Source organism: Eutrigla gurnardus (assembly GCF_963514095.1).
Source record: "Eutrigla gurnardus genome assembly, chromosome: 17".
Lineage (NCBI taxonomy): Eukaryota > Metazoa > Chordata > Actinopteri > Perciformes > Triglidae > Eutrigla > Eutrigla gurnardus.
In genome coordinates, this window is record NC_139928.1 from 15,712,967 (window position 1) to 15,731,044 (window position 18,078).

The 18,078-nt window shown below is 41.3% G+C and overlaps 3 protein-coding genes across 3 annotated transcripts; 2 read left to right on the plus strand and 1 right to left on the minus strand.

Annotated features, from left to right (window-relative positions):
* Positions 1–1,042: 1,042 nt before the first annotated feature.
* Positions 1,043–4,372, minus strand: crabp2b (cellular retinoic acid binding protein 2, b). Its single transcript, XM_084031870.1, has 4 exons — positions 4,217–4,372; positions 2,153–2,331; positions 1,719–1,835; positions 1,043–1,371 (listed from the first exon to the last, which is right to left on the minus strand). Exons 1-4 carry the CDS (start codon positions 4,302–4,304, stop codon positions 1,321–1,323), a joined length of 435 nt encoding a protein of 144 aa, XP_083887996.1. The 5' UTR covers positions 4,305–4,372; the 3' UTR covers positions 1,043–1,320.
* A 3,343-nt stretch (positions 4,373–7,715) lies between these two features.
* mrps21 (mitochondrial ribosomal protein S21) lies at positions 7,716–9,390 on the plus strand (the record flags this gene model as incomplete). Its single annotated transcript, XM_084032310.1, has 2 exons — positions 7,716–7,798; positions 9,052–9,390. The coding sequence occupies 2 exons, from the start codon at positions 7,716–7,718 to the stop codon at positions 9,230–9,232; spliced, it is 264 nt and encodes an 87-aa protein (XP_083888436.1). The 3' UTR covers positions 9,233–9,390.
* A 3,009-nt stretch (positions 9,391–12,399) lies between these two features.
* On the plus strand, positions 12,400–17,584 carry ciarta (circadian associated repressor of transcription a). Its single transcript, XM_084031886.1, has 6 exons — positions 12,400–12,633; positions 13,741–14,091; positions 14,178–14,253; positions 14,348–14,426; positions 14,532–14,685; positions 15,551–17,584. Exons 2-6 carry the CDS (start codon positions 13,741–13,743, stop codon positions 15,827–15,829), a joined length of 939 nt encoding a protein of 312 aa, XP_083888012.1. The 5' UTR covers positions 12,400–12,633; the 3' UTR covers positions 15,830–17,584.
* Positions 17,585–18,078: the final 494 nt, after the last annotated feature.

Genomic DNA, 18,078 nt, shown 5'->3' on the forward strand with positions numbered 1-18,078 from the left:
GCTGTGAAGTAGATAAAATTAGCCGCTACATTGAGTCATAGTGCATCACGGTTAGCGATCTAATAATCAAAAACACTCTGTGGTATAATAATATGTCAGTCCAACACACACACACACACACACACACATACACACACACACACACACACACACACACATTTACCCACAGAAGTTATTGAGAACAGTCATCCCGGAGTGCAGGGCCCAGTCCTCTCACTGCTTGCTCAGCGCTGTGTGTAAACTGGGAAGCACTTCAGAGGGGCGCTTGTCTTCACACTATTTGCAAACCTGGAAAAGCCATCAGTGCCTGTGAACCGGAGCTGAGCTCTCCTCAGGAAGTCTCTGAGGGACCCCGGAGGTCCACTTTTCACAGCAAGGTGAAGTCCGCCTCAGACTGAACCACGCAGTCGGGATTTAGTTGAGTGAAAGAACTCATTTTTAGAATAATGATACTGATGAAAATGATTAAATCTGTTGTCTTCGTATTTCAAGTTTGTTTACATATTTTCTTTTTTGCATCTTTTATATTGAAAAGTGGGCTTTGAGAAGCTTGAGGGAGCCACTTAATACTTAATACCTGGCTGCAGAGGCATTGCAAGAAGGGGGCGGGGGATTTTTTTTCTTTTTATTGAGCTCATTCTGTAAGTAGGTACAGCTGGAGACGGGAACGTACAAAATCTAACCTCTCCCGATGCTACGAAATAACTTTCTCATGACCACCCTCTCGTTTTCCCTTCCACTCCCTGTTTCCCCCTTGTCTTTGCCAAACGTCCCTCAAAGCAGAGTTTATGAAATATGAATTGTCTTTGGGAGTTTTTTTTTAAAAATGTAATTGAGTGCATATTGCAGTGAGCTACGATGACGCAAGAGCACACCGAGGTCAAGGTACTAATTTTCAAATGGAAAGATGGATGAGGAGGGGTGGGTGGAATAATCAGGAGAATATAATATGGCAGTAAAGTGATACGCTGACGGACGACAAGGGAATGGGAGGTGCAGTGAGGAGGCGATGTTAAAGATCGAGGAGGCGTCAAACAGTGAATTCATACAAAACGGTTTATTAACATGTTGAAGAGGGGGATTTTTTAGAAAAGGAATGTGTGACATTTCTATATGATACACAAAGAGCAAGTTCAGGTTGTTGTTATAAAAGCAACTACACACATAAAAACTGAAGCCTTTTTCCACACAGTGCACTGTTTTGAGCTCTGACCAGCATCTGACTGAGGAGAAAACGAGGGAGAAAACAAGGCAAAATGAAAACCACACATGAGGCTCAACACATCAGGAGTATTGTGTGACGCTCTTGAAAATGTTTCCTCATTCCTTCTGGTAAACTCTGGTGCAGACAACATCCCCTGCGGTCATCGTCTGAAAGGAGAAGGCAACAGTAGTGCAGAGTTTTAAACATTTGGTTTCTGCTTTGTCACAGATCGCACGTAGTAAAGGACTTTCTTGACTGGAACTAATGAAAGAAGCAAAACCACCATCGTAGTTCCATTTAAACTGCTCACACTTGAGCCTCATGGGGCTGCTAGCGTGGCTGTAGGCTTATTTTATGACCTGGGGACCTTTAAGTGGTTCTAATTTATGGCTTATAAATGACCTATATAAAGCAAATATTCCTCAACTTTTTAAAGTTTTAGCTTCTCTTTTATTCTGACATGTTCCCAAACGAACCCACGTTGTGTGTTTGTTGCTGTACGAGAAATAATCACCAGTATGAGCTCTCCATCGTTGGTCAGCTCTCGGGTCCACGCCGTTTTGGGCCCGTCGCCTTTCGGTACAGTCTGTTCACAGCTGATCTTCGTGTCTGTTTCCCACTTAGGCAAACTCTGCAGGGGAGTCATAAGAAGAAGAAGAAGGACATATTGCTTTGGCCTCTATAAAGTTGCACTAAAGTTTTGGGTTTCGTCATAACTGGAGCTCAGCGTGCCGACCGCTGCAGGGCTTTTTTATGGCCCGTCGGGAACCGCGTCCTTCACCACTCATTCCGCGTGAAGGGATGGAGAACAGATCTGGGTATTATCACCGGGACTGAAATTATTTCCACATGTTCCACATCTCTCTCTGCATAACTCGGGTTATGCTGTCCTTGAACAAAATCTGGTATGCCTTGACATTATGGAGGAGTGTTATATGGGATGTGTACCGTGCAGGGACGCCCGTCCACCGTGGTCTCGCTGAAGGACTGGCCCACGGTGAAGGAGACGTGGGTGGTTCGGACGCTGGTGGATGTGATGATGGACAGAGTCTCGTCCTGCTGGGTGATTTCCACTGACGGGCAGGAGGCTGCTCTCACGGCAATCTTCCTCAGGAACACATTCACACCTGTTGGCACACAAACTAGTGTCAAGGAGGAGCATAAGAGAGCATAAAAGGTTTTTTAATGTTTATAGCCCAAACTTTATCCAGGGCATATTGGACTAATTTCTTCCCTTCAGTGCAGCTGTTAGAGTCTGAGTTCATCCAGTACAGCAGGAAAATCTGTTTTTGACGATGTTAGATTATCGCTGTGTGGTGATGCAGCTGTGAGCAGGGAATGTTTGGTTGTTTCCTCGCTTGGCAGTCGTTAAAACTATGTCATCTGGTGTCTGAGAGTTAGCCGCACAGCAGACTTTATAACACGATTTACAACCACATTTATGTAGACCTTTTTTTAAAAAACGTCCATCTTTGTCTATGTATTTGTCTCCGATGCTTTTTGGCAGTCTAAAAGTTTCCATACAGCCTTTGCTGCTGCATAGCCAAACATTAGTTTGATGAAAAGAAAAATGATGTCAGTGAAATGTTCATTGTGATTAATTTTAGGGGATTATTTTTTTATTTTGGCTGTGAATTAAATAGAATCATCTAAGAATGTATGGTGTGTTTAAGATAATGGTTGATGTAAAGCACACAGGATTAATAATTAATATTTTTACAACATGTTGACTTTGAAACCACATATTAGTGTCTCATTGTGCTGTATTTTCTTTAAAAAGAGTTTTGTCTCTCTTTGTGGTATTTTTGCATCTTTATGTGGCTGTTGTGAGTCTCTTTGTGGTAGTTTTGTGTTTTTGAATCTCTTTGTGGTATAGTTTTGCATATATTTTTTTTCATTTTTGTGGTCATTTTGCCTCATTTGTCGTCATTATGTGTCTCTTCATAGTACTACATATATCTCTTGGTTGTAGTTTTGTGTCTCTTTGGTTTACAGTCAAGCGGAGGCTCTGGCTCTGGTGACCCCTGACCTATTGGGCTCCATAGCCTGGAAGGCCCATTCTGTAATTCAGCATGTTTTGTTGCTGGATCAGTAGAGATGTGATACGATGTGATGTGATGTTTTTCTTTTTAAATGTAAAACAAACGCAAACTACCTGCTCACACATTACTTTTTGCCGTTATTCATGTCTGTATTCAGAAAGATCAAGAATGCCCCCCAAGTCTGATTCAGGTCAGAACAGATTTGCTCATGGAGTGGTACTAAAGGAAGCAACACACACACACACACACACACACACACACACACACACACACACACACACACACACACACACACACAGACAGCCGTAGATTGGGTCAGGGAGGCCCAGGGCAGTGAAGGAAAGTCGGACTCAGATCCGGCTAGCTGCTGGGGCCCACGTCAAGGCTTAGTTCCGTTTACACTGGCTCTAATTACAACCGCATGAGGAGGACCCTGCTTCAGATGAGTCTAATCTAGCATTCCTCCACAGGCTATTTGTCTTCAGATTTTTAATGGATGCCACTGGCTGGCCCTGCCTGACCTCTCTCTCTCTCTCTGCTGCTCTCTCTTCTACCTGGAGTCCACACAGTCTCGTATAACTTAAAACCAATGTTCTCATGGACATATTAGCAGGGCAGAGCAAACCAATTTAATTTGAACCACAGAAAGCCTCTAGTTGACCTCGAGGGCCTTGTGGATTTCCAGTAGATAATGCCACTTGACAACATGATTGACAGGTCTTTGTGCTGGTGATGCTTCCCTTTCCCTTTCTTTTCTTTTCTTTTTTTTTTTTTGCATTTTAACAATGGAGTTAAAGAGTTGATGATAAACCAGATAACAATATGCTATTGAATTTGAAAGCATTTGGATGAAGGTGGTGGAGGGGAAAGGGGATGCAACCCTGTCTTGTGTTGGAAACTTTTTGAAGACAGATATTATTTTGCCATGTATAAGCAATTAAATAAATACTTTAATTAATGCATCACTCACCCAGCGCTCTCAAAAGATCCTCGAAATTTTCCGACGACTTCATTTTCCATTTCCCAGAGAAATCCGTGGCTTTTCTCTCCGTTTCCATGTCTGCAGGTCAGAAGGCGATGGTGGCTGCAGACGGTTCGCTGTCTGTCTGTCTGTCTGTCTGTCTGCTCCCTCCGTTTCACCGGTTTGTAAAAGCAGTCACCGCTGCCTGCCATCTGCGCCTCCGCTGATTGGCTGACGGCTTGACGCGGGTCCAGCCAATGGAGTGACAGGGAGGGACCTGACTGCAGCCTCCACCTCTGTCAGCATGGTGAAAGATTTGGACACGGGCTGAAAAATAAGCGCTTCCAGTAAGTCCTGTGATGTTGATGAGCAGCCGGCTCGGATATGAACTGTTTTTTTCCCCCTCCCTCAGGTTGGAATCAAGTTTTGCAAAAACAGCAAGCAAAAGAAAAGACTTACAGCTGAAGGCATCCATCCGAATTAACTGTATAGAGTTTAAGAGTGTTTTGTTCATTCTAATAGGAGAGCAGTATCGGTTTCATTAAGCCAACACATCTCATCCTGTCTTTCTCTGAACAGGGGTGGGTTACATGTCTTTAGGGCAACATGTTATTTTGGTCAACAAACATAAGACCATGTTGGCCTACAGGCAAATCCTTCACATCTGATACCTGAGTCATTTATATTGAGGTTTGTTGTTTATATGATACATACTGTAGCAAAAATAATATAATTGCAAATCCAGGACTGGGCGTGCTTAAGGAATGAGCAATGTTATGTAATGAATTGGCTGATCCAAAACAGTTCCTCCCACTATTTTCCCATAATTTGGTAGGGCCTGATGGTGCCAAAGACGGGGACATTCAGGGCATATTATATCTGATTAAAATGCTTTAAAGATTACTGAAAGAAACAGAAAACATTTCAGTGAAATTAGGTTTGGCCAATATAATAAAATAAATGTGCTTCGACCCTGCAGGATGCTGAAGGTTGCAGACTGTACTTAAGTGTTAAACTCTTAAAGCAGTAATTGATGAAACACAATGCACTAATGATAGAGCTTAAAATTAAATACATAAATAACAAAAAAAATGTACTTAGATCAGTTCTGTCCCTCAGGAGGAGAATCAAGTATTACAGGAAGAACAACACAATTATTATACTAAAGTAAAACTAGAAAATGTTACGTAACAGTTAATCCCATTGTAAGTTAAGTGTCATGCTAGCAACACAATAGCTTTGGGCTAGCTTGGTTAGCAGTAAACGGATATATCTCCATTTACAAACAACGGTCCCCAAAACTCCAAACTGCTATGGAACTGGCCCATCAGTGCAAACTTAATATTCTTTATGTCAAAGACTGTCTGTCCTTTCTATTCTCCCACACATGCGCTCAAACACTGCCAAGAATATCTCACCAGGTCTGGATCAGAAGGGAAGCCGCGGGAAACACGATGCAGTGTATTCACCCAACAAGAGGAGTCGTGATGTTATCAGCGCAGGTTGTCTCCAGCATTCCTCCCCGTGGCACCATGCAGCTACTGTACCCTATAGAGTTACAGCGGCGCGGGGATTAACCTCATTGGGTGTTACAGAGAAAGGAAATATAAAAGCACTTTTGAATGCAAATTGGACATAGCATGCAGGGCCAGCATTCACCGCTGGCTGACCTCCGTAATGAGAACACACAGAGGACAGTGGCAGTTCAGGGCAGGGAGGAAAATGGCCCTGGTGAAAGGACAACACTGGACACCGCTGTCCCTGTTGCTATGACAACGGGAGCTTCATTAATCTGGGATTCCTGATAACTGCGGTTGGGCTCCCTGTGCTGTAGCGAGCTCGAGATGTTTGTCAGTGTTTAATCACTTATTCGTTCATTTTGTCAGACATTCATTAAAGAGAATCCATTTTTAAAAAGTTATAGGCCTATGTTAAGTTTAGCAAAGATCAGGCCTACAAACTAAAACAACATCAGATAGGGAGGGTCCAGGGGGCATTCTTGAAATAATAATGATTTTAATATAGAAGCCTTTTGGAGGGCTTTTGAGATTACTATTCGATGAGAAAACAACACTTGGCTCTACCTTTGTGAAATTAGAAAATACATTGCAGTGATTTAGACCTGATAATCTGCCAAAGCTCTTAATTATCCCTGTAACAGATTAAAGTTAGTTCAGATATACTTAGGAGCTTATTACAAGTACTTATGTGTCAAGTAGTCCAAACAAACACCAAAGAGAGAGGACGTAATGAAAGAAAGAGACGGTTCATTGTTTTAAAGATGACAACCACTAACAATCTGCCAGTCAGCAAGGTCAGCATCAGTGTGTTTTTGTTCAATATGTCATGCTTGTTTAACTGCATTCCTTCAGAAAGAACACCAAGCCCAGAGTAAATGTGATTTCCATATAAAAACATGCTAGTTGCAACTTGCTGGTTGCACAATGAGATTTCATGCAAGGTATCAGATGTTTATCAAAGGACGACAGGGTGACAGGGGAGAAGGCATGTACTGCCAAACCAAAAGGGTGACTGTACCATGCAGACCACATGCTACCATTTGCATAATTTGTTAAAAAAAAAAAAAATCACTGTTCATCCTCTGGAATCAAACAAAAATGTAAGCAATTTAACGTTGACAGGATGCAACTACATTTGGGTTTTGTGATTAACTTTAAATCGGTGAGAGATGTTTGACTATTTTTAAATATTTGTTGTTGAACTGCTTTCTCTTGAGTCGAGTGAGTAAGCATCAAAGTCGACGGGCAAGCTGGTGCAAAGGAAGGCTGTAACAATGAATCATTGTTTCTCCTCTCTCTTGAAATACCTGATGGATGTTGAACGGCGCCTCATGAAGGCTAATTAGGTGTACTTTTTATCGTGTCAATGGCTTATCTCTGTCCTCCCACCCTCAATTATAGATGACATTTGGCATGATAAATGTTATTCAGCATTTTGTTTAATGGTGCTTATGTTTTTTTTTTATTGAACAAAATGTTTTCTTAAATTTGACCCCCATTTTTTCATTTTAAAAGTAAAACTGACCTTGTACTTTTAAAGGAGGACCATAAAAATGAAAGTGTTTATCTGCAATTTACAGTAGTTTGTATCAGTATGAAGATACTCAGTGTAACACAGAAACAGTTAATGTAGATTACAATACCAACACTGTAAAAATACAGTATATTGCTAGTGATAAAGTGCTGATAACTGGACGCAGACCTGAAAGCAGGAAAAAAAGTGTTGCTCACTCTGGCTCCAATGCATCTCTTTATTATTATTTATTATTATTATACTATATATGATGACATTTAAGACCCTGCATACAGGATAGGCGTTAGACATGGATAGATGATGAAATTTAGGCCCTCAGGTTGATCTGGTAGAAGGCAGGAGTAATTCACGAAAATGGAGTAAAGCGACACCTAGCGTTGATGTCTTGTATCCGGAACCTTTTTGTGGCTGGTGTTTCCAGACGGGTAGCATTTGAGGACGCACCGGGCTCATCATGTCGAGGCACCTTCGCTTCATTGCGCGGACAGTGATGGTCCAAGACGGCAACGTTGATGCGGCGTACAAGACTCTGAACAGGTCAAACTCTTGTGTTTAGGATAAAATATACCACGGAAGTTGCTGTTTTTCTCGGGGACGACAAGCTAACGTTAGCTAAGCAACGTTAGCTAAGTCAACGTTAGCCTTCCGCTCAATGTCACAGAGCTGCGGCTGCGCAGTGGCGTCGCTGCTCATCGCTACTAGCTTATTTAGTGTTATTTCGATGCTTTGTTGTTTTTAAGGAATTCTTCATTGTATTGGATACAGTTTATCCAACTATACAGTTTGCTATGCATTTTATTTTAAAATGCGGTTAATTAGAAGTGTACTTAATGATGAGACTACACAGGAAATTACGTTATTATAACTCAAAGTAAACACTTTGAATCTCCTTAAAGGTGACCACCATTGTAGCAAGGTCATTTTATATGTTTATTACAGACTTGAGATTTGATCAATAATTCCTCTGCCTATAGAGTTACTGGGGTTTCTTGGCTTGTATTTGTTCCTTAATACAATATACAAAAATAATCCCTCTTAATCATCACTTATGACCAACTAGAAGTGAGTGGTGATGTCTGTATTTGCAGAGACCCGGCCCTCTGCCTGTATTTCCTCATGTTTCTGTGTGTTCGGTACATTTCTGGGCATCGACCTCTATTAAAGCGTAGCCAACAGGTGCCATAAAGTAAACAAGTATCCCAGACAAAGCTTTGACAATGACAGACACAGTACCAGGAAAAAAAAATAACACCAAGTGGACAAACCTCATTCCAAAACGTGTGAAACTGGGGTTAGATTTGACCTGCTGGCAAGCATCCTCATCCTTAACGCGGTCAGGGGGCGTGTGCTGCTGGTGTCATTGAGTCAGGGAGGAAACGACAAATGGAAACCAACAAATCCTACTCGTTCTGTCTTTGTCATTGCCAAAAAGAAACTGTATTGTAGTTATAATGCTCAACAAATCTTTCACCCGTTCTGTTGTATCCTGTAATCTTCATTGTGATTCAATCCCAATACTCAGGCAGTGTTGTCTGTTGTCTTCATGCAGTCTCTAAAATGGAGCCAGGATGTGGGTCAGGACAGCATTGTTAATGTTAACCACCATACGAGTGCAGTGCAGAGCGGCAGCCATTAGCTAACCAAGGGTGTACGACAGGGAGGAATTCACTTAAGCTACAAATGATTTCCACTACACTACTATTACTTTTATATTTCCAGTTGTAAGTGATCTGAATAGACTATCATAACTCCTAGTGTCACGGCTATTCACACATTTTCTCTACATTCAGGCTCCTGACGCAGGATGGGGTTATTGAAACCGTGAAACGCAAGCGCTACTTCGAGAAGCCGTGCCGAGAGCGCCAGCGGAAGAACTTTGAGAACTGCAGGCGGATTTACCACACGGAAATGGCCAGAAAAATTGCTTTTATCTCCAGGACAAACAGAGAGGATCCCTGGCTCGGCTGCTAGGGGAGTGATGACACGGGACGTTATCAGTGGACTTGTTGAGACGGGGCCAGCAAAGTGGAAGAGGAACTCAAGACCAACACATTGACACATCTAAATGGACAATGGAAAATACTGAAAAAAGTGTTAAAATAGTTTAACAATAAAAGGAAGAAGATGTTTGCAGATTCATTCATTGTCAAGTCAACATGCGACATTTTTTCCCATTTTCTCAAGTTTGGTTGAAGTGTGGAGGTAAATGAAATACTTGAAGATGTGCTCTGAATTCGCACAATCTTGCTAACGAAAAAGTAAATAAATGTATCACACCGTCTGAAAATGTGAAGTTTGTTTACTAGTATTTATGACAGTTAAACCTGTCTTCTTGAGTGTAATACCCAGCATAAAGTCATATTTTGTCCATGTAAAAGCTTGTTCGATGTGACCCCATCTGCTGGAGGAAACTCAAAACCATGCGGGAGATGTTTTTGAAGTAATGGGGGCGCGGCTCAGCATCATCTCATCGTTAAGTCAAGGTCAGTACTACATTGTGTGGCGTTAACGTCCACTCATCATGTCAGGCGCCTCCTGCAGACTCCCGTAAAACGAGACACATTGAACATCTGTAAGAGGCTGCGCTTTCACCACACGACGCAGGGTTTTAATGTTTGCACTTGCTCTCGCTCTCCACGGGGAAAGTTAAACGGCTACACCAGGCTCACTTGTCTTGGAGGTTACAAGGTCATGCTGACATCCCGCCCTGTGGCTTCAGTCGCTGATGCCTCTTTTAAAGGGTCACTTCGTCTACTTTTTGTGTTGTTGACTGCGTTCTGTGTGTTTTTCAGAGTAAAGGCCGTAATTTGCATGTCAGTATAAGAACGCATCATCATTTATTTATTTTTTGCTCTGGGACAACAGGATCGTGCCTGCACGAATATATCCAAACCTTTTTATAAGTGTACGTGGCACGTAAAGGTTTAATTCTGTGTAATATACGTAGGTTGTGCAGTAATGTGATTGAGAAATAGGCAAATGCTTTTGTTGGCTCCCTCCCAAAAAGCTCACTCAAACACACGGCCACTTCCTTATCACTGAGAAATCACCAATCAGACCATTCTGAGCTGGAGTTAACCGTTTGGGATTAATCTTCTTAACAGGATATTGATGCCCTCTAATCAGACCCCCTCAGCGCCACAGACAAAATCAGAAGCATTAAGTTGTTTAATTTTTCCTCATTTAGCGACTAGGGAGCTAACGTTAGCTTGCTTATTCCACCATGTTTTCATGCTGTTACGCTGGTTACAGAAAATAAATGGAGCAGTAACAGTGGTGTGGCGGTACTGGTACTACTGTGCTCTGATAAACTGTAAATTAAACAAATTCAGGCCTCCTGCCATACCTCTATTTCCCAAGCTACAGTTGCTGTCATATGTGTTGACGCTGTGTCAAGGTTTTCATCATATGGAGGTGGGCCTGGGTTCATCTCGGCCTCTTGCCCACTTTTTCCTCCTCACAGTTTTCCAAATTAAGCAGTGGGTGGACTTCAAAGTTACACTTTCAAAAATATTTGGGTTAGGATCCGGTTTGTTTTCTTAGTATTAGTATTTCTTAGCAACAACATCCTCAACCAATCGCCTTGTACTTTTTTTTTTGTAGCCAAATTCCGACAGTCAAGGCTGTCACAGCAGCACGCACACGTGCAGGTTGAGCATCTGTAGTTTTGCAATTGCATGGTAGACGCAACCTTCGACTGTCTCAGTGTCCACACTTCTGCATAACACCTGTTGGTATTGGCCACTAGGGCTGTGTGGTATCCCATGCTGGTAATGTTGGCAAATTCTGTTTACATGGTGAAAGAATCACGGACCCAGAATGCTTGGAAACTCCTATTTTAAGCAGGTATTCTGGGATAAGGCCAATTCATCACAACTTTTAAACTACAATTAATTGTCATGCCAGCCTCCTCACATGTTTACCACCTGGCTGAGAGTCAAACTGCAACAGAATCCCTCCACGCCCACAATGGTGGCAACATGTGTTGCTGCCATGCCGTTCATTCTTTGACACTCCCTCTTCCTTTTACTTTGTCGCACCTCCAGTAAAGTGCCATTTGCTTCCCCTAAACTAATCATACTACAATTATTATTATCATCATCACCATCATTATTATTATTATTATTATTATCACAATACACATAAACATGTGCCTTTTGCAGGCTGCCCCGTCAGTTGATCAGGTGGTTGGAGCCGCTTCTTGCAGGTAACAGCGTCCCGATTTTGCAATGCGACGAAAGGAAACTGATTCACTCTTCATCAGCATGCAGCAATCTTATTATCTATGTGAGACTTGTGGCCCGAGCTTTTTCGTCTCTGCGGCTCTAATAGGCATTATGATGCAACATGTCATAATCTTGTCTTATGTGCATTCACTTTGAGAAGAACCTGGAGCTACAACAACACCCACAAAAGCCAAAGTCACATTTTGGCTGGGGTCCATCAGATTTTAGTCTAAGAGGTTATTTATGATGATTTAAGAGAAGGTGGAGTAGAAGAATGACTACATGTTAAAATGAAGCACATGTAGTGAAGCACATCTACATATTGTATAGTTAGGATAACGTGTCATGTTTTTACCACTACAACTGCTTTATATTTTGTCTTGTTTAATATTTTATGCACAGCCTGTATTGTATGTTTGCACACGTGTCCCTCCCTTCCTAAAGTAGGCGTATCTTTAGAGAAATAAAGGACGTTATATAAATGTAAACAACACGAACAAACGTACTAAAAAAACATCATAGATGCATAAAGAACACGCACTCTAAAAAAAAGGAGCGATGTCTAAGGAAACAAATACTACCAGCCTGACCTGTAGGTGGTCTGTTATTGCATTGCATCTTGTTATCACGAGCCAAATGTGATCTAATTTGCATACCAAAATTTTAAGCACATGCTAGCTGCCGCGTGCTGTCCCTCTCGTTCTCCAGCCACTCCAACCCACACGTGCCGGAGTCGGAGGTACAGCGGGATCTACGCATATACCAGCCAACCGGCGCCGCGGACGCCGCCGATTGGCCGGGGCCCCCAGCCAATGAGGAGCGGACTGGGCGTCCCTTCAGCCAATCGCGGCTCTGTACCTCTCCAGCACGTGTAGCGGCCGTTGTGTTCTGACTGTGTGTGTACACTTCCAACAGGTCGAACTTGAATATCTGACAAAGTAGAGGAAACGCACACACGAGCAGCAGCAGAAGAAACAGGGTGGGACTGGATAACAGACTCAACGTGGACCGCCGTGTGCACTGGCTCCTAAAGATAGACGCTAGCTTCGACTGTGTTACTGCTGTGAGACGAGAAATTGCTCGACTTGTTCAAGTAATTTAGTTTTTTGCCGTTTCGTCTGACTGTTTTTCTTCTTCAGCCTGAAGGTAAGAACTCTGTCCTATTTTATTTATTTATTTTTGTGTACCGTTTTCAGGGGAAGTACGCTATTTCGACTTAATAGTATTAATGTTTCACGTTAGACGTGGTGGGCATGTTGCTCGTTACTTTTAGCAGTAATTATCCGACCAATTCATGATCAAACTACGTACGTACTGTTTGTATTCGTGTCGTTATCTTCTCCTATTAGCTACATTTATAAAACGCATACACTTAGCAGTGACATTTCTACACTAGACTTGTACTATTAATCCACACATCATTAGTGGAGTCCCCGTTTGTTATTGCTGTGGAGGTAACATAAGGAAATCACTATACAGTGGACGTAAACATCACCTCACATGATGGAGTATCTCTCACACGCACGGGCACGCACGCACACGTCTCTATTTAGAGCATTGCAGGTCCCTTTGTGTGATTTATTCCTCTGCCATTATCTGACAAATAATGTTGCCCGTTCGCCTTGACCTCGTCGTCTTTGCCGAGACGTGATGAATACGTTGCTCACAGCTCTTGGCAACAAGTACCATTTTTTAATTTGCGATGCACGATAACAGACAAAGGGATTGTGTTTGGGTTGTTCTGCTGGATACCGAGATTGCAATATGAATCAATATTCATCCCTTAACTGTGTAATAAGGGTTGTTTTAAGATGAGAGAGGACTTTTTGTGCCAGATTTTAACCCAGATATACAATGGCAAAGAATATAAACGATAAAATATAGGTTTGGTAAAAATGTAACAATACAATTAAAACTATATACAATAAAAGTACAAGATAGATTTATAGGAATGTGTATTTTCTCCGTCTTAAAGCCTCCATTACACATTTGCAATTTAATAATTTGAGTAGTACGATGTAATATGCCTCAATATCTTCTTAAAAACAGATATACTGAAATAGCCCAGTGACCTTTCATTTAGCCAATGCCCTAAGTGTTTACCTTAAAAGTCACCAGAGGATAGACATTTTTAATAAATGCTTTGATTTGTGCAATTTGAAGACATCAACAGAATATTTTTAGTATGTAGTACTATTTGATTTGATCCAGTGTCAAGAGTTGTTCTCATGGAAGTTCTCTCCGTCTCCACAGATGAATGCATTGGGCAGTTCTTCCAAATGGCCATCTTATGACTCGCTAACCTCCAACTCAAGCTTGATCTTCAGCGAGAGTGAGCAGACGGAGGATGAAGCCGACGTGTTCTCGGAGGGAGAAGGGGACGGCGGAATAAGAAAGTCCCTCTCGGGCGAAGAAGGGATCACACTCTCCCGAAATTACCTCGATTTCCCGGCTCATTCGGATCAGCTGCACTCAAGGTCTAAAAGCGACCGGCCTGAACGCCGCGCTGACGAAACGAAGCATCCCGAATCAGCCTCTTCCCTCGGAGCTGCCGCGTTGGCCTCATCTCCAGCGACACCGGGGGACTTGGCCTTCGCTCAGAAAGTGAGTGCCCTCGAACTGATACCTCAGGCTTTGTTTAAGTCATTTTTCAATTTTATTAAAACGAGTCTTTCTCCTTATTTTGTCAGTGTGCAGATTTGCAGAGGTTTATCTGTCCTTTGCTGGAACTTCTACAAGGACTTAAGACCGGACGATTTGACAAAGGTATGTGGTTCAACAATGTCTAGTGTGATTAATGGTATCAAGTTTTAGTGCAGCCTGTAATCAAAGCGCCTTTTTGCCTCTTTAATTGTGGCAGGTCTATCCAGTTTCCAGCAGAGTGTTGCTATAGACAGATTGCAGAGGATCCTTGGAATTCTACAGAGGCCTGAAATGGGGTAAGACCTAATTTTATGACAGTGCAGGGATATTGTCGTCTTTATCCATACCTGGCATTGTCATTAATGCTCGTTACTTAACTCTTCTTTTTTTTTTGTCTGCAGTGAGAAATACCTCCAGAACCTGCTACAGATAGAGATGATGCTCAAAATATGGTTCCCTCGGGTGTTATTTCAGGCCACAGCTATCCCGAGTCAGAAAACCACTCCTAGTCTCCGACCACACTGGTGCCAAAATCAGCTCCACATGCCAGTTAAGGTGAGTTCATATTGGGATTGTGTTTACATACCTCATGGTCAGCAGGATCGCCAATAGCTGACGCCTTTGCAAGTGTCAAGATATTTGGCTTGTTTTCTCATTAGTGCGTTATTATTATAAAATGACTTTGCCATATTGAACTGACTTGGATTCAGGCTCAAACCGTCGTATGTACTGTTTGTAGTTGGGTCGTGTTATCTTCTCTTAATACATTAATGAAAACGTAGCTGTGGCTGTAGAAATGACTGAACTAGTCATGAAAAAACAAGACTTTTACTGTTAAACCACATACCGTTGCCGGAGTTCAGTTTTTTTTTTTTATTGCTGTGGAGGTAACATAAGGTAATCTCTGTATACAGGAAATCTAAACATCACCTCATATGACCACGGTTCTCACACACACACACACACACACACACACACACACACACACACACACAGAGTTATCTCAGGACACGTTACACATCGAGGGCTAGAACTCTCTCTCCCTCTCCTTGTCAAAGAATTTGCAATGACTATGTATGCTGGTTTAGTAAAAGTCTGCTGTCAGTCAGCCGGGTGAAGTCAGGTTAATGAGCCGCTGACAGATGGACAGAGACGTCAACTGCAGGATGAGACTCTGGATTGGATAATAGAAGCTCACTACTTGCTTCCAGTGGAGATACCCATAAACAGAACCACAAATTACATTAATAAAAACAAAATAACATAAAATCACATTACGACTAATGAAATGGACAGGCTGTCAAGATTTGGGTGATTAAATCTTGGGTACCTCAAAGAACTTAAGTTGTCATGAACTGTAGCTTTTCTTTAAAACCTTGGTTCGTTGTGGTTAAATTTTGGTTTTACTTTTCCCCTCCAGAAGAGAAAAATGAGCTGGTCAGACGCCGAAGACTCCATGGTCCCAAGCAAGCAAAGGTGCTATCCAGATGGAAAACACGGGAGCTGCATAAGGTCTGCATGTCTACCGGGATCACCTAAAACACACAGAGCTCCGGAGGAAGCAACGGCCGAACCAGCTGAGGGCAGCTGTACGGCAGAACACAAGTTTACATACAGCACTGGCACTCGTGAAAGCCCGGCTACACAAGACAGCTCAGTGTCCTCAAGTGACATCATGACTACAACGGACTCAACTTAGCTGGCCTTAGCCGACCCTGCTACCACATGGAGGTGCCACTGCATGCCAACCAGAGTAAGGCAGAGGGCGGACTTGATTACATAAGGATAAAGTTTGACGCAGACCCAGTCTGTGATGGCTGCAAGGCATATAAAACCAGACGAGGGGGAGGAGGAGGAGAAATGCAGAGAGACACTGATTAACCCTTAACTACCCAGTGTGGTTTTTGATTACCAGAGTTATTGCACTGTATTCCCAGTAATTGTGTATGGTCTGTCTATAAGAGAATCACTTTTGTATACATTGACTTTTACTCTAAAAGATGTTGGAAATACTTTTATATGTGTAATGCGTTTAAGCAGTCCGTGCCCTGTTTTGTATTTTTATTCATATCATGGAATGCAGCCCCGACTAACAGTGTAGGATTTCATAACGCTGGTGGAAAAACAGAAATATGAAAGTGAGGAAACACAGTTGATCATTGTTGGTACAGTTTTAATCTGTAAACATTGGTCAGTTGGCGATAAAATCATCTTTCAAGCTAAAATGCCCTCAATTGAATGTGGTATGATTTGGAACTGATAATGGCCATTTTTCACTATCTTCTTAAATTTTATGCACCTTACTTCTTTATTTGTAAGCACAACAGTTTTGCTACTAAGTAAATAAGACTATACACTAGTTGGAACTTGATTGATTGATAATGTTTGAGGCTGTTGAGGAAATATGAGATGTATGCTTGACTGGATGTTAATCAGTTACTCCATTTGCTAGTCAGTGATCAAATTTTTTACGTGTACATTTTTATTATGTGAGTATTTAAAAAAAATAAAATAAATATTGAACAGGTATAATATATTTGATCCACAACGTTGAGGAAATGTCACACGTCTGTTAACATCAAAGAGTTGCGATATTACTTTTTAAAGACCCGCTTAAGATGATCAGTACTTTAAAATGTTGATTCCATCGACAGATGGAGGCTTTACAGGTCTTTGAATGCGAGACGACTAAATTTAGCTTATAGCCAGGCTTATTGTTCACAAAAATGCCCAAAGTGTAATGTGTTTTTATGAGCGGGGATAACAGCTTCTGTGTTCCATTTAAAATGGATTTGTATCACTGACATGCTGTTATAAAATGTGTTCCAGGCAAAGTGTTTTGTTGTTGATTATGTAATACAGAATATGATGGAGATGTGATAAAAACGATTTCCATCTTTTTTGATAGATTTGGCCGTTTGCACCACCACATTTTCAATCAGATATCATTCATGTTGAATGGTGTTTCATCTCTGGTGGTTTATCACCAGTCAGCCTTACTTCTAACCATACGTTTGCCTGAAGTTGTTTCATACGTACAAAGTATGTTATTTATGTAAGGATGGTAATATCTTGACTCACTGCAAATATCATTGCAAACCAAATGTGCTACTGTGATGATGTCTTTCATTGGCCCTGAGTTATGTTATTTAAAATGGAAACAGCAAGCATTTGTTGGAGAACAATTGTTGTTTTGGTATAAAAAAAGACAATATCCCGCAGTACAATTTTGCTGTATGATATTAAACATCTTTCATTTGTGAAATAGGAGAAAAATTGATGATAGTAGAGAAAAAAACATATTTCCCAGTTGTACATCTTTAATTTTCTTGTTTTTAAGTTTCCGTTGTTTTGGGCTCTTTCTTTGTTTCTTACAATGAAATTGTCATTGGTGATTGATTGATAAATGCGCATATTTTTATATATTAAAAGAATGGTGTTCATGAAAATACAACATGCTCCTTCATTTCTTGAATGAAAAACAGGTGACGGTCCAAGCTTTTCTGGAGTCAGTCAAATGAATTACATTTGTACTGCTGAGTTTTCATTTAAAAAGGTGTTAGCAGGGTACCACCTAGACATTAAATTAACTCCAACCCACAGAGAAACAGCTCTAATTTGTTGGCAATAGTTACATAATGCGTGAATTAAATGCAAATTGAATCAATCACTTTATAATCGCATTTTTATGAATTCATCAGTTCATTGATTAATATAATTAAACACAAAAAGTCTATAATTATTTTTGGTGAAATACAAAACAAGTTACCGGTATCATCTTTATGAAATTACGATGCATCACTTTAAATAGATAAACTATTGGCTCCACGTTAATGCATCAGTTTAATTTCACCAAAAGTAGTCTGATATATTTTACTTCTAAATGCTTTTACTTTGCTACTTGTTATTTGTTTATAAATATTTTTACATTGCTCTGTTGCTGAGGTA